General features: G+C 35.6%; 1 protein-coding gene across 1 annotated transcript; it reads left to right on the top strand.

Moving 5' to 3' along the window:
- The first annotated feature begins 34 nt into the window (after window positions 1-34).
- LOC123543272 (perlucin-like protein) lies at window positions 35-5,146 on the top strand. The gene is made up of 5 exons (XM_053526394.1): window positions 35-376; window positions 657-754; window positions 1,462-1,555; window positions 3,848-4,088; window positions 4,799-5,146. Exons 1-5 carry the CDS (start codon window positions 181-183, stop codon window positions 4,857-4,859), a joined length of 690 nt encoding a protein of 229 aa, XP_053382369.1. The 5' UTR covers window positions 35-180; the 3' UTR covers window positions 4,860-5,146.
- Window positions 5,147-23,804: the final 18,658 nt, after the last annotated feature.

The raw sequence follows: 23,804 nt of genomic DNA, 5'->3' as shown, positions 1-23,804 counted from the left end.
GAAGTTAAAGGGAAGTTATCTAAGCCACATCTACATCTATGTTTTGTTATCGAAGTGAATCAGGAAAATAAATAACTTTTCATATAGATTTAAGTACCTTTTTCGGGTTGAGGATTGTCTTGTTTAGACATATATACACTTTTAATTTGACAAAAATCATTTTGAAATTAGAACTAAAACATGAAACTTGTATACGCCCTGTTTATACTGTCTGGTACGTTTACTTTAAGTGAGCAATCAATTCTAGACGATATGGAGCCTGGAATAACTTTGTCCAGGTTTGACTACGACTATGAAATGTTAAAGAAAATGGTGGACTTGGAAACTCAACTGGCTAAACTTCAGAAGAGATTTGACGAGTTTGAAGGAAAGAAAGGTAAATTCGTACTATCTTACTGATTTAGTTCTTGTAATTTTCTTAGATAAGCCATACTTTTTTGTTAGAAATCGACTGTTCTAAAAAACGTAACGTGTAATTGTATAAAATAGTAATACATGCATTTAGAATAATTCAAAGAAAAGGCTTAAAAATGTTTAAAAAATGTATGACCAAATAAGATAAAAATTGCAAACATTCACTTTGCTCTTTACACAAAATACGAAATTGATAACATTTGACGACCATAATTTGATAACATTTGATATGTCAAATACAGGTGTGGATATGACAACGAGTTGTCCCGATGGTTGGCTGGCATATAAGGGATCATGTTATTTGTTTGGACCAAACAGTATCGCATTTGAAGCGGCTAAGGTACCTAGCGTAAATGCATGTTTTTGCGAGGTTGAATTTTTTATATATCTAGAAATATCATTGGTTAACGTGGTAAGCTCTCCACGATATGTGTCCAACTCTTGAGATAAACATTTTCATTTTGTAACAATAATAACATTTTCGCAAGTATATATATATTAGGCAATACGGACAGTCAGCGAATACTGAAAATTAAAACACTCGCGAAAATAGTGATTTACAGTATGCATGCAAATGCTTGCAAAAAATATAAACACGCATGATTATTCAAAATTAAAAGTGAAAGGAAAAATCTAAAAGTCCAGTCTTTACTTTTTTAACTTGGAGAGACTTTATAAACGCTAATGTATTTGCTTTGCATAGTCATTTTTGGAAAATAAAATTATTTAGATATTTGATTGGCAAATGTTAATTTAAGAATTACAAATATACATCAAGTTTATCTGTATGAAAGAATATTTCTCCTGCTTATTAACTATAAAGCAGAAATAAAAAGATATGTTTTAACTCTTAACCTGCATTTTTAACATTATTTTCAAACATAACTGATATGCTTCAGCATTATAATTCTGAAAAAAAAATACTAAAATTCTTCAAACACAAATAAATTACAGGTAGTATAAATTGGACGGGTATAAACGTTTTCATTGATGGGCGTTTAAAGCAATTAATTTAGATACATTTCAATTTTCTTCCTCGATTTGTAGGAATACTGTATTCGGAATGCTGCGTACATGGTTCGCGTGGAAAATGCCAGAGAAGATGTCTTCCTCAAAACGTTTATGGATCAGCATCTTCATGGTAACGTTGCATCTTAAATGTATATTATATTTCATGGTCAAGGTAAGTTAGATCTAAAGAATTAAAGATATTCAAAATGTAAAAGAAAACTTGAAAGAGAACTGTGACATTTCACAAAAATTACGTGTCTATATTCGCAATGACTTGTACCTATCACTTCCACGCCATTTTCTGTCCCGTTTGACGCACTGTCTGACACCTATAACTGAGAGTCCAGTTTATGTCCGGCTGGAGGCACTACCTTACACATATAACTGCCAGTCCAGTTTCTGTCCCACTTGACGCACTAACTGACTCCTATATCTTCGAGTCCAGATTCTGTTCGTCAGGACTACCTGCCTGACACCTTCAACTGTGAAGCAACGCCCTACTGGGCGAACTACTTGACACCTAAAACTTCGAGGCCAGTTTCTTTGTGTTACTACCTGAAACATATAACTCCTCCGCAAATTTCTCTCATTCTAGACATACAATTTGACCCTACGAGGCCAGAAATGCACTAGCAGACACCTATAACTGCAAAGCAGGTTTCTCTCCGTGTTGACGCACTACCTGACGCCCATATATGCTAGATCAGTTTCTTTTTGGCTAGACGCACTATCTGACACCTATAACTGCGAGATAAGTTTCTTTTTGGCTAGACTGCTATCACTATCTGACACATATTACTGCGAAACCAGTTTCTCTCCTTCCCAACGCACTACTTGACACCTTCAACTTTGAAGCGATTTTTTTTGTCTGGAGTTGCAATTGACACATATGACTCGGCGGAAAATTTTTGTCTATTTAGAAAAACTATTTGACACCTATAAATGCGTGACCAGCATCTGTTCATTTCGACTTATAACCATAAACATAAAACTAAGATGCCAGTTACTGGCCGGCTTGACGCACTTCATGACACCCTTAACTGCAAGGCCAGTTTCTGCTCGTCTCTCGTCTGGACACACTACCTGTCACCTATCACTGCCAGCCTAATGTCAGTTTCTTTCCAACTGAAGTCATTACCTAACACTATATCTTCCAGGTCAGTTTCTGTCCGGCTAAACGCACTACCTACTTAAAACTGCGAGTCCAGTTTCACTATACCTGACACCTATAACTGAGAGGTCAGATTATGTGTGGGTGGACTCACTACCTAACACCTAACACTGCGAGTCCAGTTTCTCTTTACCTGAACTGCAAGTCCAGTTTCTTTCTACCTGACTTCTAAATCTGGGATTCCAGTTTCTGTCTACCTGACACCTTAAACTGCAAGTCCAGTTTCTCTCCTTCTCGACGCACTACCGGACGCATTTAATTAGGATGTCAGTTTCTGTACTTGAGGCACTGCCCGACACCTTAAACTACGAGGTTAGTTTCGGTCCATCTGGACGTACTACCCGACACCTCTAACTGAGAGGTTAGTTTCTGTACGGCTTGACGCACTGTCTGGCAACTGTTACTGCAAAGTCAGTTTCTGTTCGACTGGAAGGACTACCATACACCTAAACTGTAAGGTCAGTTTTTTGAGCGCACTACCTTACACCTATAACTGCGCGGCAAATTTCCGTCCGACTGGACGAACTAACTGACATATATAACTTTGGGGTCAGTTTCCGACCAGACGTGCTACCTGATACCTGACTGCGTGATAACCTTTTGTTCGACCGGAAGTTTCCTTTTTTATAGATTTTATTTTTATATATTGAAATGAGAAATCATGCCAGTCCAACCTTTCTTTTGCAAAACTAGAAAATGTTAATAAGTTAAGTCTAGAAATTAGAATAAACTCATTGATATAAAATGTTTTGTTAAGTCTCCTTTTTGGTTTAACGCCTTTTTCAACAGTAATATGTAACGACGGACAGTGAACCTAACTAGGGTTCCTGGATTCTGTACCAGTACAAACCTGTTCTTCGCAAGTAACTGCCAACTTCCCCACTTAAAACAGAGACGGAGGACGACAAAATGTCTTTTATCAAATAGTCACAGAGAACATACGCCCCGCCCGGGTATCGAACCCACGACCGCAAACCATAGATCTTCGCTCTCCGTACTGAGCTAAGCTGGCAGGCAGATATACTTGTACACCGCCAATGTATCCTACACACGAAGGGTGTTCTTTTTTATATAACTTGTACACCAATACTGTATCCCACACATGAAAGGTGTTCTTTTTCATATAACTTGTACACCGCCAGTGTATCCAATGTATCCCACACACGAAGGGTGTTCTTTTTCATGTAACTTAATTACTTATACACCGACAATGTATCAAACACATGAAGGGCTTTCTTTTTTCGATTCCAGAAGATGCAGATTATTGGCTCGGCATAAATGATGATGAAACTGAAGGTGTCTGGGAGTTTACAGACGATGGAACAGGCGATGGTACAGACGATGGTACAGAAGTTCCGTATTTAGGATGGGGTGGTACTGAGCCACAGGACGCTGGAAAAGGTGAAGATTGCGCTGCATTTGGTCACCTTCTTCAGTACAAGTGGATAGATGTACCATGTACTTCGCTAAGAAGACCATTATGCGAGAAAAGGTAGTTTATAGAACATCTATAAAGTTATTATCAATCAAACAAAATCATGTTTATGTAAAGGAAGTAAAAATATATTTCAAAATAAAGGGTTGTATATAAAAGAATTGAAGCTTTTATTTCATTTTAGAAATATAATCCTTGTCTGTATATAATCTGTAACACGGGCTCCAAACTGCACCAGTGCCGCTGTTCTGAATGACAATAATTGAAGTCGGAGCCAGCACACGTTTTATCAAAGTATAGAGCCTGAAATTTACATATAGGTTTTAAAATGGTAATCTTCTCTCTACTCTTTCGTAAGCATAGGCTATAGTGACACTTTGCCGAAAGGACCATCTGTATATATAACAGCGGGATTAGAAATTGCTATAAATATAAGAGTTCCCGTTCTGAATTACAGACATAAGACGGTGATGAAATGGGGAAGGTCGGCTTAAAAATCCAAAGAGTTTTTCACGGAAAGTGTCCAAAGAGGTGTCCAAAGAGTCCAAATAGTTTCTTGTATAGGCGTAGTTTTAGAGGTCTAGGTTAACCTAACCCTAACCTTTAGTCAGTATATGTTCGGGTCGCCTTAAAAATCCAAAGAGTTGTTTTTTTCAGGTCTTTCAGTTGAAAACTCTTTACTGCGTAAATCAAAAACCGCTTTGGATTTTTACGCTAAAGAATGGGGAACCAGCAGTTGTACTAATATGCATTTTTCTTGTTTGCAGGCACCCTACGTCTCAAAAAGCAGCTCAGCCGTCTATACTCATGAATGTATTACGGCAATAAACAATATCATTACCTTTAAAGATTGACAGAAACAGTTTCAAATATAAATCAACATATGTTGTCTTGTATACATTAAACAAAGCGTCTGCCGTCAGTTCTCAGTGACTTTTCTCTCTAAACACTTTGTACACTGCTTTTATACACAAAAAAGCAACAACAAAAATTGTAAATAGAACTGACAGAAGACGCTTTGTACGGAGGAAAGTTCTCATTTTGCTGTCTTTGATGCACTTATCTTATGAAACCCGCCAAATAAGAAGTGATTAAAAAGCAATAATTACACTTGATTTTGAGTCAAGAATTATCATTTGCTTTTCTTTTATTCCATCTTAATGTAAGATTTGGATGCGACTGATTTCCAGCGTCCACGGCTATGTATTGCTGCCAAAGATACAACGTGTATTATCAGAAGCTAACCTGGTCTTTCACCCGGTCCTAAAAGACTGCGATGAAAAAAATGGCTGACCTGCGAATGAAATTTCAAGAGCAAGCACACAGGGGGAAAATGCATTATAACGTTGTTCGGCCAGAACCAGATAGTAGTCTCCCTTTTCTCACGCAAAATAAATAGAACGATCGTTGTTTCTGATTCTAAAAAGACCAAAATAGTCTAGTTCATAGATGGCACGGAACAATTTTCTCGGATGCTTTCAATAACTCCTGTAAGAATACCATCAGCTATGGAGAATCGTGTATCTGGGCTGTTCATTAAATATTGAATCCTAAAAGGTTACAAACTATAAATGTGTCATTTTGGTCTTCACAAATACTTACACCTAAATTTACATTGGCGTGCACCCTAGTTCAAAAGGATATGAAAAAAGGAGAGCCATATGCTTAGTTTAGAATGGCAGTAGTGATCTTTATACGTATTGCTGACAAAGTAATGATTATTATATATGTTTAAAAATTGAATTCTAATGGTATCGGGAGCAATGGTTCCTTCAATTAAAGTGCGACTCTGGACTGAATATTTCCCATAGACGATTTGGCACTTGACATGTTGTGCCACGGTTCATTATCTGTCCAACTGAAATCGAGACAAATTTGAGTTAGAAAATTAATTGAAGCGTTTTATATGCATATACTCCAAGCAGATCATCTTCATACAGCTCAGGGGCCATCACGTAATACTTAGAAATAGTGTTAATACATTTGGAATTTTTTAATTATTATAAATATTAAAAAAACAGATTTATATAGCGCCCTTTTCCTGATTAACACGCTCAAAGGCGCCTAACATACAGCAGACGCAGCCACACAGGGCGTGAAATTCATCCTCTACTAGTACAGTCTGATCAGAGAGATAGAGTGAGATAAACTGAATCTGATTTATTTAGATATCATGATATAATACTAACACATATATACTGTTTCATATGAAGATATCAAATATTTCGTTAAAAAATAGCACAGATATCTTGAACTCATTTATGGCAGAACTTTAGCGATCGTAAAAAATAAGCTCTGTCTAAATTCCATCTTATCTGTTTACGTTTTCAGTCTGTTCAAGTCAAATTCAACACAATTGTAATGACGTCGGATGTGTCAAAAAAAACTTACCTGTTTTTTCCAGACTAGTTGGTGTCCCATTTTCACATAGTCCAATACAAAGATTTGTAAGCACTTACGTCAATATATAGTGAAGTTTCATTAAATTTGTATGCAATGCTTCGGACAATTTGGCGCGCAAAAGATTTCAGACTTCTATGTATAAAGCATAGTAACAAAAAAACAAAGTCCCATAACTCTGCATAATATTCTCTGCATAATATTTATGTAACTGATCACTTATGTGAAGTTTCATTAAATTGTGTTCAAGAGTTCGGGAGATCAGACAGGCACAAGTTTGCATATGAAGGCTTTATGTATATAGAATAGTTACACAAAAAAAAATAAATCCCGTACCTCTCTATTTTTCTTTCTGAATAAACCTTATATATGCCCCATGCACAACTTCTGTTGTTCCTGATCACTTGTGTGAAGTTTCATTAAATTGTGTTTTAGGATTTGGGAGATCAGACGGGCACAATTTTGCATATGCAGACTCAATGTTATACATGTAGTATAGTAACAAAAAAGCCCCCTTACAGACAGACATCTTGAAACCAGTATACCCCCTTCCAACTTTTGGAGGGAGGGTGGGGGGGGGGGGGGGTACATTATAAATACTTTTCATAAATTGTTTAAGAAATAATATATCTCATCGGTGATTTGTCGCTGAATAAATCACTGACTGGAGTTCAGATGCGAAAGAATTATATCACGAGGGCGTTGCTACGCATCTGAATGACAAACAGTGATTTATTCAAGAGCAAATCACTAAATGAGATGTATTATTCGATTCTAACACGTTATCACGGACTTTAAAGTGAACCCTTGTAGGCATGCATTAAATATTTGCCTGTTTTCAATCGGGTTCTTTCACTGTATGCTGTCACGTGACCTGGTGTACGGCGAGAAAAATGCAAGATGGCGGACGTGGATATTGGGGAAAGGTAGGCCCCTCGTTTGTTCATTGATTTCTCTGTTAATATTTTCTTTAGGGGAGAATGTTTTGTTGTATAACACGGCACTGACATTTATCTTTCATTGGTTGTATACCATTACCTCCGACAACGGTTTGAATTTATAGACTTTGCGCCTGAATGCAACAAAAACAACGGAAAATAAATTTAAGCGAGGAGAGACTCGGTTTTTCGAATTTTCCATCCCTTTCTTCCACGATTTCTGCCAAATTATGAAGTACACACAGGCAATGAAAACCGCATATTTCCTAAAAAATATTTGTTTTAAAATTTGCCAAGTGTACGGCCGGAAGACCGAGGTTATTCTGTCGGTGTACGTTTAGACGACGACCAAAAGTGTACGGTAAGCAGACAAAAAATCAGAGATTTCGCTACAAAATGATGTACGGAAAGAAGATAAATTCCTGACATGATAACCAGCTGCCTTACCCTAGAACTTAGAAGGATTAATGTGGTCTATTTTTCGATTAGTGCTGCCAATTTTCAATGTGTTTCCAAAGAATTCTCCAGTCACTCTAAACCGTACAGAATTTTATTGATTATTAAAAATTAGAATGAATGTTTCTGTTTTTAGCTCATTTGAATGTTGTTTAATATCTGCATATAATCTGATAGATATATTCTTTCATGCACTTGCTTTGGGGGACCTTAATTTGTTGGGAAGCAAAGTATTGAGAGATAACAGTAACTTGAACAAATGAATATACAAGCTACAATTTTCTTTCGATTTATCAATTTATCACTGTATGTAAAAAACAGATGCCTGCATAGTAATTTGTTATCAATTTGATTGTGATTCTGTCATATTTTAAGTAAATAAGATTCCAGTCATAAATAAGCCTAACACAAGCTGTGTTATGGTTCGAATCACGGACTCTGAATGAATACTTCCGCCAGTTTTGTGAATAGTTCTTCCAGAAACATTGTCATAATTTAATAAAGGCCGAATTTAGAGTAAATACTGGTCAAAATATTCACAGAAAACATCACTAAATTTAAAACTGCCAAAACAGCTAAAGGCACAGATAACATAAACCGTAACACAAAAGTGTGAAAGGTATTGCATGAATAAGGGTTCTGTTTTTGCAGTCAGAGCATACACCTAATAACATTAAAAACAACATAACGCATGTATATACTCACATTTTCCGTTACAACTTTTATATTAGGTAGCCAAACTTGATTTGCAAAAGAGTTTTGAGCTCTTTAATCTTTAGTGGCATACCTACAAAATCAATACTTTATAATTTTTATTGTTGTGAGTGTATTTTCTCTGTTAAAAATACTGAATTTCATTTTGCATCAATAGGCACTAAAAGCCACTTTTTTTATCTCTATTATGTCTGTGTTGATTTTCTTAAGTTTGTACGAGCGTTTTTGTTGTTTTTTTTTTGTTTTTTTTTTCATGATATCCGCCATTTTGAAAAAAAATGTTTATTCGAGCATTTCATTTTAACAAAAGTTTTGCGAAAAATTAACGCTAAATAATAAAAATTTACCATTTAACAAAATAGATTCTATTTTTTGTAAAAAAAAATCACCCTTATTTTTGGCTGGCATTTGCCTAAAAATGACGTAAGATTTACAATGGGGTAGAGGTAGGCAATTTCAAAGATCAGGTTCGGTTTTGATATTTTCCTGACTGATACATATAACAATAGGCTATAACTGTCTTGTCTTAGCCGATACGTCAAAATACATTTCAAATGCCGATCATAAATAACTTCTCAAATGGCGACTCCAAAGTTTCTTCTAAAAATGCAGCATGTCATACTTTAAAATCGTGTTAAGTATTAAAAAACAACTGTATTTGCATGAAGGATTCACATAATTATGACATAAGTGAGCTCAAATGTTCAGGTAAAAAAACACTACAAGGTTAGAATCCCTCTGTACTTTCCTTCCCTACAAATTAAAATCGTTTAAAGAAAACGTATGTAAGAATAGATCTATTAGATTATATGCCAATATATTTATCATCCAAGACGATTCTGAGTCAAATGAGCTAAATACAGAAACATAGGTTTTCAATAATCTTTAAAATTCTGTTGTTTTGAAAACATTAAAAATTGGCAGCACTAATGTCGAAATATAGTCAATAAAGGATCGTGTCAGGATTTTGTCTTCTTCCGTACACCATTTCATAGCAAAATCTTTGAATTTTTGTCTTCCTACAGTACACTTTTGGCCGTCGTTTTCCGTACACCGACAGAATAACCTCGGCCTTCTGACCGTCCACTTGGCAAATTTTAAAACAAGTAGTTCTTTTTAAGAAATATGCGGCTTTCTGGGAACTGGCTGATACACACGTTTTATCTATGTACATGTACATAGTCTATGTAGCCCGCCCGCTTAGCTCAGTAGGTAAGAGCGTTGGTCTACGGACCGCGGGGTCACGAGTTCGATCCTCGGGTGGGGCGTATGTTCTCCGTGACTATTTGATAAACGACATTGTGTCTGAAATCATTAGTCCTCCACCTCTGATAATTCATGTGGGGAAGTTGGCAGTTACTTGCGGAGAACAGGTTTGTACTGGTACAGAATCCAGGAACACTGGTTAGGTTAACTGCCCGCCATTACATGACTGAAATACTGTTGAAAAACGGCGTTAAACCCAAAACAAAACAAACAAACATAGTCTATGTCTACTTTATAAACTGGCAGAAATCGCACAGGAAAGTGATGGAAAATTTGAAAAACCGAGTCTCTCCTCGCTTAGATTTATTTTCCGTTTTTTTGTTGTTTTTTTTTTTGTTGCATTCAAGGGCAAAGTCTAGAAAATTGAGATGTCGTCTGAGGTAATGGTATACAACCAATGAAAGACAAATGTCAGTGCCGTGTTATACGATAAAACATTCTCCAGAAAAGGAAATATTAACAGAGAAATCAGTGAACAAACAAGGAGCCTACCTTTCTTTAATATCCATGTCCGCCATCTTAACTTTTTCTCGCCGTACACCAGGTCACGTGACAGCATACAGTGTCTTTTCCAGCGCGCCACTACGCCGCTTGACACTATGACGTAATAATTGTGACGTCAGAACAGTGAATTGTTGTTTAATAATTCACTGTTCCCAGCCTTCTTTGTTTAATAGGAAAATGAATCGGATCGTGTTAGCAGATTCAGTATCATTTTGATGCATAATGAATTTATTTAAAATTGGCTTCACTCCAAAGTACTAAAATAAAGGATATAACATCATTTTCACACTGCGTTTAATTGTATGAAGTGCTCATATTTATGCTGTAATTTTACATGAGTTGTCATCATATAAATGATTCATAGATAAATAAAAGTAGATCTATAATCGCTGGTTCATTTTAGCTAGGTTTATTTTTGAGCATGTTGACCTTGTTGTAAAATGTACGTTATCATTTTTATGCTGAGTCGTTATTTCACCAGTCAATGAAATGTCACATTATAAGGTAATGTTGTGGTGGAAATTTAACCCTTGTATGGTAATGAGTATATTATTTGTAATGTTGATATATTTAGTAATATGTCATTTTATCTAACATATTAAAGACAAGTCACTCGTATACGTAACGCCATTTCGAATTTACATCAGTGTTTAACCTTTCAATGTTAAACTTATATTTAGTCAGACTTTTATAAAATACGAACGTTGTTTGAACATCACTTTTTACTGTTTGACTTGCACGTTACACAGCATCTTTTATATACAATTTACAAACTCGAGTATGTCCTCAAAACACTGAAAGTATCCCAGGACACAAGCAACATACAATTTATTCAACCCACAAATGAAGACTATCAATCCCTCAACCAGGGGCGTACCTGGATGAGCAAAGCTGCTGCGAGTATGGGGTAGGTGAGGGAGAAGGTCTCCATCTCCGCAGTGGATCGGGCTTTAGGGGCTTCCCCTTGAAAATGTTGAAAAAAAATCGGCTTGCTATATTCCAGCGTAAATGTATTTGATTTGCCATATTTGTATAACATATTAAAAAAGTCAAAGTTTATCAAACCGCTCATGCCTTTACAGGCAGGGATCGTGACAGTGTCTAAGGTTGCAACTAGAACAGTCCAGGATATTTGAGGAATGTAACCATTTTTTGTATCTATATTGATTCCTATGTAACTTTACCCTGGAAAGAGTGTGATTCAGTAGCTCGATCACTCTGGCCGTATTAGCTAGTATTCATTTATACGTTTATCCATGACTTTAAAATTGTTTAATATCTGTTTCGCAGATGTTTCATTGAATTGCTAAGCAGCTTTGAAACAACGATAATAACAAAATGAATTATTTTGAAAAACCAGACTCTGTACAATCAACAGTAACATTAGATATATATTTACGTTTTAAAATAGTTGTGTCACTGAATCACTTTGTCATTCTTTGTTCAACGGCCAATATCTCATATTGTGTATCGCCAAAGGGACCTTACAGTGTGTCTGTTTGGTTAACTGCATCTAAACTCTTAATTACCTAACCCTAACTACTACACAAATCGCATATTCGAACCGTGTGCAACTAGCTTTTTGTTAATCTTCTTCAATGTTTAATTTAATGCATGAATCCGCATTTTAAAAGGTTTTTGATAAATGCATCTACCACACATTGCAAATATTTCAAGTTTTCTCACGCGAAACGTAACTTTTTTCTAGTATCTAATATTGGTAAACTGCGTAAATTGCGAAACTGTATTTCAATATCCAGATTTGGATAAAGATTGACAGATTTATTTTAAACCATTAAGAAGACTCAATTGAGTGAATTCTTTTATATGCAAACTGCAGCCCCAGAGTATCAACTATCGTTTCAAATATCTGTGAATAGAGTGTGAGGCTGGGTATACATGCATATTGTCGTTTTCCAATCGTTGAACATATTTTGTACATTACCTTTATCAGTGGAAAATGTAATTGTAAATTTTGTTATCATTGTTACGGATTTGCACACTGGCCATAGCTTTATCAGATCAAGTGGTTCCAACGTTGTTTGAGCGGTGAATTTTACGCCGATCAGATGGAGAAATATGGCCGATACTACAAATTTCGGTATTGTAAGTATGATTTAAAGGAATTTCTACCCGTTAAATAAGCAATCAAATGAAAACGATGGGTGCACCTGGAGCGCAAATGTATCTATGTTTTAGCACATGTGTCTATTTAGCTGAGATTTGTGCCGTTTATTCAAACACTTCTGTACAGTCCGACGGGGGAAGGAGATTTTTGACAGTTTTTGAAAATATCGCCTCAAATATAGTGTTTATTGGGAGCAAGTAACTGTTAAAACACTTTTTATGTAAAGGGCTATCTCTTAAAACAAAGCGTGTGTATTTTCATAGAATTATTCAGGGTTGTTTCTGAACAATCGGCCGAAAACCTAATGCAACGCCGTTTCGAGTGGGTCGCTATGCAACGCAATCAAGTGGATACCGTTCTGTGTCTTACTTGCGAAGTCTTATCCGTCTTAAAAACAGTCATTATTTTCAAAGCCTAACAATGAATAAATTAATTTGGAGAGTTTTATATCACCATAATGATCCCGCCATTTCTAATAAATTGTACTTATACATTTTCATGCTCGCTTAACATTTAACAGATTTTTGCGTACATTGTCAAACATCATCAACACAAAAACATAAAGCAAGGATGAACATCGAACAATATCATTAAGTAAATAATAGTATTAGTTCGTTAAAACAAGAACCAGTTCACGGATATTTATCTCCCCCACGAATGGTACTGAACAGCATGTCAAAAGCGGGTTGACTCTTTAAATCTGTATAGTTATAGTTGGTTACTTTTAGTCCCTTAAAACCAATACATTGCGATTTCATTACAGATTTGTTGTGCATTTAAGCTGTTCATACAAAATAAATAAAATTTGGTCCATGATAAAAGTATTGATCAGTTGTTTGTATATATTTTCATTCATATTTCTTGTGAAACGTCCATTTACTTTCAGAGAGATAAATCGCAGAGACCGTTAAAATTGGGTAGGGAAAAGCATGATTTTATTTGTCCTCCATAAAACAGAAACGATGTAATAAAACTCTATGGTCGCCGTTTAAAAATGAAAATGCAAATGAAATACAGACATCAATGAAAAAAAACGTTTTGTTGGAGACAGTTAAATAGTACAACTGTAACACGTCTCTCTAAGTTTAAACTATATTTATTTCCACAAATTATATATACAAACATGAGTACTATATTTAAATTAACAAAATTTGATAAAAAGACATACATCAATCAAGATAGTACAAACAAACAAAGGAATTTTTAATCGAATGGATTGGAAAACAAGCTACTTAAAACTTATATTGAATTCCGCTCTAGAAGCCACGTCTCTCTTAGTATTGCAAGTCCGTTTATCTCCTTTCATTGGTGTCTGTATTTCATTTGTATTTTTGTTTTTGAAAGGCGGCCATAGAGGTTTACTACGTTGTTTCTGTTTTATGGAGGACAAATAAAATCTTGTCTTTTCCCTGGCCAGTTTTAACATTCTCTGTGATTTATCTCTCTGAAAATAAATGAACGCTACACCGGGAATATGAATGAAAATATGTACAAACAACTGATCAATACTTTTATTATGAACCAAACTTTATTTATTTTGTATGAACAGCTTAAATGCACAACAAATCAGTAATAAAATCGCAATGTATTGGTTTCAAGGGACTAAAAAATAACCCGCTGTAACTATACTGATTTAAAGAGTCAACCCGCTTTTGGCATGCTGTTCAGTACCATTCGTGGAGGAGATAAATATCCTTAAACTGGTTCTTGTTTTTACGAATTATTACTATTATTTACTTAATGTTATTGTTCGATGTTCGTCCTTGCTTTATGTTTTTGTGTTGATGTTTTTTTGACAATGTACGCAAAAATATGTTAAATGTTAAGCGAGCATAAAATGTATTATATATATTTAGTACAAGATATTAGAAATGGCGGGATCATTATAATGATATAAAACTCTCTAAATTTATTCATTGTTAGGCTTTAATGACTGTTTTTAAGACGGATGAGACTAATCAAGTAAGACACAGAACGGTATCCACTTGATTGCGTTGCATGGCGACCCACTCGAAACGGCGTTGCATTAGGTTTTCGGCCGATTGTTCAGAAACAAGCCTGAATAATTCTATGAAAATACACACGCTTTGTTTTAAGAGATAGCCCTTTACATAAAAAGTGTTTTAACAGTTACTTGCTCCCAATAAACACTTTATTTGAGGCGATATTTTCAAAAACTGTCAAAAATCTCCTTCCCCCGTCGGACTGTACAGAAGTGCTTGAATAAACGGCACAAATCTCAGCTAAATAGACACATGTGCTAAAACATAGATACATTTGCGCTCCAGGTGCACCCATCGTTTTCATTTGATTGCTTATTTAACGGGTAGAAATTCCTTTAAATCATACTTACAATACCGGAAATTTGTAGTATCGGCCATATTTCTCCATCTGATCGGCGTAAAATTCACCGCTCAAACAACGTTGGAACCACTTGATCTGATAAAGCTATGGCCAGTGTGATTTGCCAACACAATTTTTAAAGTCATTTCAGTATCATGTTTACAAGACTTGTTCTAAGATTTTATTACATTTTGTCTTCCCTCTTCAGTTGCAGGAATAAAATCAGTAAAACAGTTGTTCTATAGGATGACCTGGTCAATCTAAGTATGCTGACTTTATCTATGCCATTCGTTCTGTGTGTGTTTTCTTTATATAATTCCTTATGTATGTCAAAGTAGATGAATACTATGAAAGATCCTTTCGTGTTAACTTATTTTAAGATAGCCAATCGCCATTTTTAACTAAAATATTTCATCTTTCGGTATTCACTACAAATGTAGCAAATCCCCACCGAATGTATCTAACTTGGCTAAATATATACATTATTTGTGTGTAGATTTTGTGTAGAGCTTACTACATAATCACATGTCAAGCAGTAACAGTCGATTCTTAAAAAAGCTGAGTTCTTTTTAGCGGCTGTACACATTTATGCATTGTTTAACGATGCATGTATACAGTGTGTACTATTTTAGCGGCTGTACACATTTATGCATTGTTTAACGATGCATGTATACAGTGTGTACTATTTTAGCGGCTGTACACATTTATGCATTGTTTAACGATGCATGTATACAGTGTGTACTATTTTAGCGGCTGTACACATTTATGCATTGTTTAACGATGCATGTATACAGTGTGTACTATTTTAAAACTAGTGTATAGTACTAGTAGGGATTTTTCTAGAGCGGAATAGCAGGGCGCAGCGCCCTGCCCATTTTTAGCGCCGCCCTTCTGCCCGAAATCGCCGCCCGTTTGCCTTTGTTCAGCGCCCCTTTGCTAAACCACCACCCCTTTGACCATTAATTAGGTATTTCTAAACGAACTGCTCATCAATCATCTGTCAAAATACCATCCCAGATAATTGTCAATCTATACGGTTATGACATGCACCGACTATACACAGGTGCTGTGTATTTGCCCGAGGCATGTATGCAGTATCGGTATGCAGACGACGACCGACCGAATCGTAACAAACAACAATTAGATAGGTCAGCAATTAAAGCAAACTGCAAAACAGATTAAAAAGGAGAAAAAAACATCTTAAAACAAAGTCTGCTGCTTATTAAATGCCGATTAATGGCCGGTAATTATCGACAATTAGCGTGGCACCTCGTGTCAATTTTGTTGTTCACAGTTTGATCTCGGTTGAAGATAACAGTCGATCTTTAATTAGTATCACTGCCTATCAGAATAACTATGTTTTTGTTATATTTATTTCATCAAAATACTATTAAATTTCTATGATATTCAATTTTGTTTAAAAGAAAACAAACCACTGGCTCTTTTACAGAACGTAACGGCAATCTCAGAATTTAGCATAGACAGTCAGCGCGTAGAGTAGTTTCCCTTTACCAAAATGGCGAAAATCGTAAACAAAGTTATTTTGTTAAATTTGTAGTTAGAAAATTGTCTACACCTTTGTATAATATGCACCCATGATTCGGAGTAAAAAAATTGTGCATTTTTACACGAGTATCAAAGGTACGTTCAGTAATATAATGAATGTGTAAAATTAATGACAGATTTGCACCAGAGTTATTAAATTATTCAAAAGTATCTTTATGCCGTTTATGGTATATTTCTAATCAAGAAAACTTTCCAGACAAAAATAATGTATGCAAACATAAAACAAACTTCATGTATTTATAAATGATAAGCATGTTATATAGACAAACAGGTATTAATGTTTTTTCAGATTCATTGCAAATCTTTCTGTAGTACCTTACAATGTAGACATTATGACAAAAAATATGGAAATCTACCTTATGATTTTCGTAGACAAAGGTACACAATGCGCTAAATGCACCCTGCCCCTTTTTAGCAGCACCCTGCCCTTTTTAGAGGTCTAGAAAAATCCCTAACTAGTCATACACATAAACTTGGTATTTTATTTACATAAATTTGATGTAGTAACTTATCATGTTTTCGGATACAGACTGGGTCTAATATGCCTTTTAAGGAAAATGCAGAATCACCATTTTCTTCTGGCAGAATTCTGATTTCTTTGAGTTTTGGTCTTTACACTCAAGCTTATGCCTCTTATATTTCAGACTTTTTGCCTATTAACCAGGAGTAGTTTATCGAAGCACGATTGATGTTTTGGACACGAAATACTTATAAGTCAGGAATCATGATTTATTCAGTAGCTTATCATCACCTGTGCATAACACGTGTACATATGATGCCAGTATAATTTCCCTGTTTGAAAACATTTACGTCAAGAGAGCGGAATTCTCTAAATGAAAATGTAATATGTTGTCAAAGACCAGGCCAATCATTCAAAAACTCATGTAACTAAAACAACATGTGATCCGCACCTGCATGGACTTTTCAAGAGTTTCAATATACACTTGTAACAAAATGCAAATATTGTGTGGTGTTTGAAGAGCATCGTATTTTAAGACTATTTGTGTGCAGTTTGTCACAAACAGATATTGTCTCGTTAGCAAAACAGCTGTAATGCTATGTATAACTCTTTGCTGGTGTGGTCGCAATTATGACACATGTCTTATATTATCTGATGAAAAGACGGCTTGGACAAGAAGCATGTTTTCGTATTTGCAAGCTTCCTGTAAGAATTCAGTTGTATTCAGCTCCTTTAACATAGGGTTAATCTTTGCTTACAAAGCACAATAAACGGTACGTTGTGTCTACTTCTAAAACAAATTATAATTTTTCCCTCATTTATTTTACAAATCTGTTAAGAAAAAAAAAGAAAAAAGAAAACGTTGTACATCAATATGTTCATAGTATACAGTATAACGATGTCACGATTGGGAAATTAATTACTTAGCCTATACCTAATTTTCATTAGCGACCGTTTTTATTTTTGGCGGTCATTATGACAGCATAAAAACAAACAATATGCCAAGAAACTAACTTTTTAACCAATACTAAATGTTTTTAGGAACATTTCACTAGACTTATTCTGATTATAATTTTATAAACGTTATTATTTAAAACATGTGTGTATCTAAAGAATTGCGGTAAACAAAGTTTGCGCTGCTCTTCCGACAATATACCATGTGTAGTTTTTATAGAATAAGAACGTAAACCGGAAAAAAAGATACTTTAACAGTCGCCTTCTGCTTTCCCCCCCCCCCCCCCCCCCCGCCCCACCAAAATAAAAAAAACCTATCCAGTCTCTTTTAGGTATCAAAATGGTAAATTCATCTATTCGTCGCGCCGCTAGTTTTTCGAGAGCAAAAAGTATCATTGTAGGGATAACGCATGTTTTTTCGTGTTCTAACATCTGCAGAATCCCGAGGGATTCTGCAAATGTTATAACATGAAATGAACATGCGCTAACGCTATTCTAGCATAAAACGCGTAAAACTGATAAATGGATACAATGTCTCTCAACGTCATTAATTTTCCACGAAATGCGCGGGAATGTCTGAGTTGTTTTTTACGTTGACGTAATTTCGTTTTGAATTATCCGTTTTGGGGCCGAATGGCGTTAACGCTTTGCCACGGAACGCGCATATATAAAATGGTGCTCGCGAGCGCGAGAATCTCTCTGTTAACACACGTTTTCTCTCCTGTTAAAACACCCCCGAAAAGTGACAAGAACAGCAGTTTTATGTTAGAATATATATTTATTATACACTAACACCCTTCTTCACCTAAAGAACAGCATTAGTGTCATGTTCATTCTTGTTTATGAACTCGAAACTGTGGTACAAGCATTCGAAATTTCGAGATACGAACGTTAAAATTTTGAGTTGCGTAGTTCGAAATTTCGACATTGTAACAATAAATTTCGACTCATGTTACTACGTATCTTGCTTTTTTATCTACAAAATATCAGTAAATATATAAAACTTGTTTATTTACATTAAAAATGTAATGTTGATGTATCTTTCTACACATTTTGTACTGTACTGTACTAAGCATATAGGCGCTTGAACTAAAATACCTACCCTCGTCTTTAAAGCAACCCTAGATTTCAGAACTGCATCAAAGATATGAACCTTTTCCGGTGACAGGGGCTCGAACTAGGTGGAAAACTTTCCAGATATGATCAAAGAAATGAAGTAGACCAATGTCGAACACTGCTCTCTCACCTTCTAAGCCCTCTCTTCCAGATCTAGAGCTACCAAGGCACCCGATTTGTATCGTACTCCGTATCATCCGTTAACGCATGCTATATCTATATTCTCTTACCTTGTGGACTCAAAGTGGGTAGAAATAAATTCATTAATTCAATACATGGTCACTGTTCAGTCCTGACCCTACCACTACCCGAAAACTACAATATCGTGCCTAATTCTAGCCAGGACCTATAGATACATCTAGGTATTGTAATAACTCGAAATTACGAGATATGAACTTGAAAGTTAGAATTTTCTCTCGAAACTTGAAATATAAATAAAATCACATACTACTTTCCTTAATACTGATTCATAGATAAACATAGATATAAACAGATATCTATACTGTCAGCAGGTTTATATTTGGGCACGTTGGCCTATTTTGACTGCTTATCAATAAAATGTCAGAATAAATGTCCTTCATGCCAGGACGTGAGTCAATATTTGTCCTGTCACGACTACGGTTCAAAACTTGCACCTAAACACAACCTGAAGACTACAAAATAACTTTGAATAGCGACTTATTATGATGATTTAGATCTATTAGAGACTTACCCTAAGCCTTCTTTACAGAAGGGAAACAATCCGTTTATACAGTGAAATTGTTGAGTGAACACCGTTTCTTAGTCCTAATCCTGCCCATGTTATATCAGTGCAAAGGAAAAGTAACCTATCTATGATAAATGCCATGTATGATTACACAGTTATGCATTTAACCGTCTTGAAATTGATTTCTTCGATTTTCTCATATTGCTAGATATTTTTCCCATACTTTCCGCATATGTATGGGTAGTTGAGATTGTTCTCTTTCCAGCAGTAGCCTGAAATTCTGTGGGTTTTGACTTTGTAAAAAAAATTGTCTGTTTGTTGACAAATTTCACCACAAAAAAATGTCCTACTTTCTCCAGGGCAATCAACTATTTGATCTTTACATAGTTTTGTATTCAGGTTGCTAATCCATGTGGCAAGTATGCATGCTTTTTTCATGATTAGAGGTAAAAAGTGCATAGTTTGCATGAGGTTCTTGGTCAATTGTCACCTAAGCCTATCATAAAGTCTTTGCGGAGTTGTCTCCTTTTTTTCCAAATATTTCATCCGGGATCATATTTTTCAGCTCAAATAACTCTTTTTCAAGAAATGATATTTTAATAATTTTTTCAGTCCTTGTATTTTGATGCAGTTAACTACACATATATTTAATATAGATAGCTCCTACTTGAAATTTGTATTTTCAGTTACAATGCCTAGATCTATATCTTATTTTATAAAACTTACACAAAATATTGCTTGTTATTGTCAGGGTCAATCACCTAGAACTGGCTATTCATTATCCTTATATATGAATCATACTCATGACTAGCTATTGTGAGAGTATTATAATTCAACATACCTTCCCCTTTTTCCCTTCCTCCCCGTGCCAGTGTACGCAAAGTCAGCAGTAGAAACGTAATTATGCTAATATTAATATCCTAGGCCAATGTCAGTTTGCCACCTTTTCTTCGCTACAATATTTTTCGCCACAATATTCACTTATAAGGTAATGTCGTGATGATATCTTAACCCAAACCAACCATGTGAACGTATATGGTAACGTATATGGTAAGTAGTAGAAAGAGTGGGGGTCACGGGAATAACCTCATTAATCAGGTGGTCCCTACGTTTTGTGTTTTGTATCGTGGTCCACTAATTGGCTACTAGTTAACTTGGTACTATCACGTGACAAGCGTACGCTAATTGAAGTAGAGAACGGTTTCACGAAGTTCAACATTTCCCTACAGTATCGCACATGTGTATCGCATATGTAGGCGGGACCTAAGACATGTTCTCTATCTAAGTTAGAGTACAGCTTATAGCCACGCCTCTTCCTCAGTTGAAGAAGTTAACAGTTGTAATGACACTGCAGATAAACGATGATACAATGTGTTTTTTACCAGTAATATGATCAGTAATATTTTATTTACCTATGAGGAGGACATGTTAAGCCTTACCCTGATTAAATTTGGACAGTACCATTTATTATTCAAAGGGGTGTTCACGGGCGTGCAGGCTGATCTTGGTCTGCACTGGTCGCAAAGGCTGAATCACTTGCCACCAGCAGGCTAAAGGTTAAGATAATTTACCTGGTACATGTAAACGTCATTTCGCATTTACCTCAATGCTTTATAGACTGATATTTCGTCGACAACATTATATTTAGTCCAAACGTTTATAAAATACATACTTTTCAAATTCAGCAAAGTTGCTGTCGTTTGAAATTATATTGTTCTGCTTGACCAGAACAGTAGAATTCAACCGGTTAGATCAAGAACCCAACAAACACGGCTACAGACATATGGTTGGTACTGCCTTAGAACAGGTCAGCAGCATTTGCCGAGGCTAAAACGATTCAATGGCTACAAAATAGGAGCAAAATTAAAACACCAAGTTTAAAAATGAACACGTCCCTGAAGTGAGCTTTGTTTTACATAAAATAGCATACAAAAGTACTTTCATTTTTATATGATTCCGTTCAAAGAATTAAATTATTTCTTAATCCATTACAATTTACATATTTTAGTTAACGTAGAAAAAGAGATAATGATGTACCATTTTCTGAACTTTATTAATAAGCTGTAATCTAAACACATAGAAACGATAGATCGCGATATGCCATTTTCTGACCTGTATTCACAATGACGCATAACAGATTTGTTTGCATTTCACACGACATTACCCGCAAGATGTATATAAACTGCATCGATAAGCATACATCCAAATTTAATACGGACTTGAGATTGGCAAGGTAATCACTTTTATACAAGATAAATAGTTTTAATACATGGGAATATTTTCCATTTAATATTACATCAATAAGTTTATAACTTCATTAAGTTTAATCATTATTATTAATATTATTGCAGTTATTATTATTATTGTTGTTGTTGTTGTTGTTGTTGTTGTTGAGATTATCATGATAACAATTGTAGTAATAAAAATCTTACAATATAAAGTGAAAATGATGATCACAAAAATATCAATGATATCATATAATCGTCTGAGAGAAATAAATCTGATATAATTATATACAGATATTGTTCGAATTTACTTTGTTTTTGAAATATACACTGAAAGAAGAAATTAAGATATATTTCATTAGCCCACCATCATCAGATGGTGGGCTATTCAAATCACTCTGCGTCCGTGGTCCGTCGTCCTTCCGTCCGTCCGTCCGTCCGTCCGTCATTCCGTCCGTCCTTCCGTTAACAATTTCTCGTTATCGCATCTCCTCAGAAACTACCAGGGGGATTTTGACCAAACTTTGTCAGAATGATGTATTGGTACCCTAGTTGTGTCCCCCTGAAAATCAGACTGGTTTAACAATTTTTGAATGAGTTATGGCCCTTTGTTTATTTCTATAATTTACATAGATTTATATAGGGAAAAACTTTGAAAATATTCTTGTCCAAAACCACAGAGCCTAGGGCTTTGATATTTGGTATGAAGCATCATCTAGTGGTCCTCTACCAAGATGATTCAAATTTTTTCCCTTGGGTCTAATATGGCCCCGCCCCGGGGATCACATGGTTTATATAGACTTGTATAGGGAAAAACTTTGAAAAACCTCTTGTTCAAAACCACAGGGCCTAGGGCTTTGATATTTTGTTTGTGACATCATTTAGTGGTCTTCTGCTAAGATTGTTCAAATTATCCCCCTAGGGTCAAATATGACCCCGCCCCGGGGGTCACATGGTTTACATAGACTTATATAGGGAAAAACTTTGAAAATTTTCTGGTCCAAACCACAAAGACTAGGGCTTTGGCATTTTTAGCCCACCATCATCAGATGGTGGGCTATTAAAATCACTCTGCATCCGTGGTCCGTCCGTCCGTCATTCCGTCCGTCCGTCCGTCCGTTAACAATTTCTCGTTATCGCATCTCCTCAGAAACTACTGGGGGGATTTTGACCAAACTTTGTCAGAATGATGTATTGGTACCCTAGTTGTGTCCCCCTGAAAATCAGACTGGTTCAACAATTTATGAGTGAGTTATGGCCCTTTGTTTATTTCTATATTTTACATAGATTTATATAGGGAAAAGCTTTGAAAACCTTCTTGTCCAAAACCTCAGAGCCTAGGGCTTTGATATTAGGGTTTGAAGCATTATCTAGTGGTCCTCTACCAAGATGATTCAAATTATTTCTCTCGGGTCAAATATGGCCCCGCCCTGGGGGTCACATGGTTTATATAGACTTATATAGGGAAAACCTTTGAATAACCTCTTGTCCAAAACCACAGGGCCTAGAGCTTTGATATTTTGTATGTGACATCATCTAGTGGTCTTCAACTAACATTGTTCAAATTATACCCCTAGGGTCAATTATGGCCCCGCCCTGGGGGTCATATGGTTTACATAGACTTATATAAGGAAAAACTTTGAAAATCTTCTTGTCCAAACCACAAAGCCTAGGGCTTTGATACTTGTAATGTAGCATCATCTAGTGGTTGTCTACCAAGTTTGTTCAAATTATCCCCCTAGGGTCAAAAATGGCCCCGCCCCGATGGTCACATGGTTCATATAGACTTATATAGGGAAAAGCTTTTAAAATGTTCTTGTCAATAACTACAACATTCAAATTTGGACCACATGTATATTTTTGAGTGGCAAGATGAACCTTGACATGAGTTGACCTTGATTTTGACATAGTGACCTACTTTCACATTTCTGTAGCTACAGCCTTCAAATTTGAACCACATGTATATTTTTGAGTGGCAAGATGAACCTTGACATGAG

Source organism: Mercenaria mercenaria, chromosome 16 (genome assembly GCF_021730395.1).
Source record: "Mercenaria mercenaria strain notata chromosome 16, MADL_Memer_1, whole genome shotgun sequence".
Classification (NCBI taxonomy): domain Eukaryota; kingdom Metazoa; phylum Mollusca; class Bivalvia; order Venerida; family Veneridae; genus Mercenaria; species Mercenaria mercenaria.
Note: the sequence above shows the minus strand (reverse complement) of the source record. Positions and strands in the feature narration are given on the sequence as shown.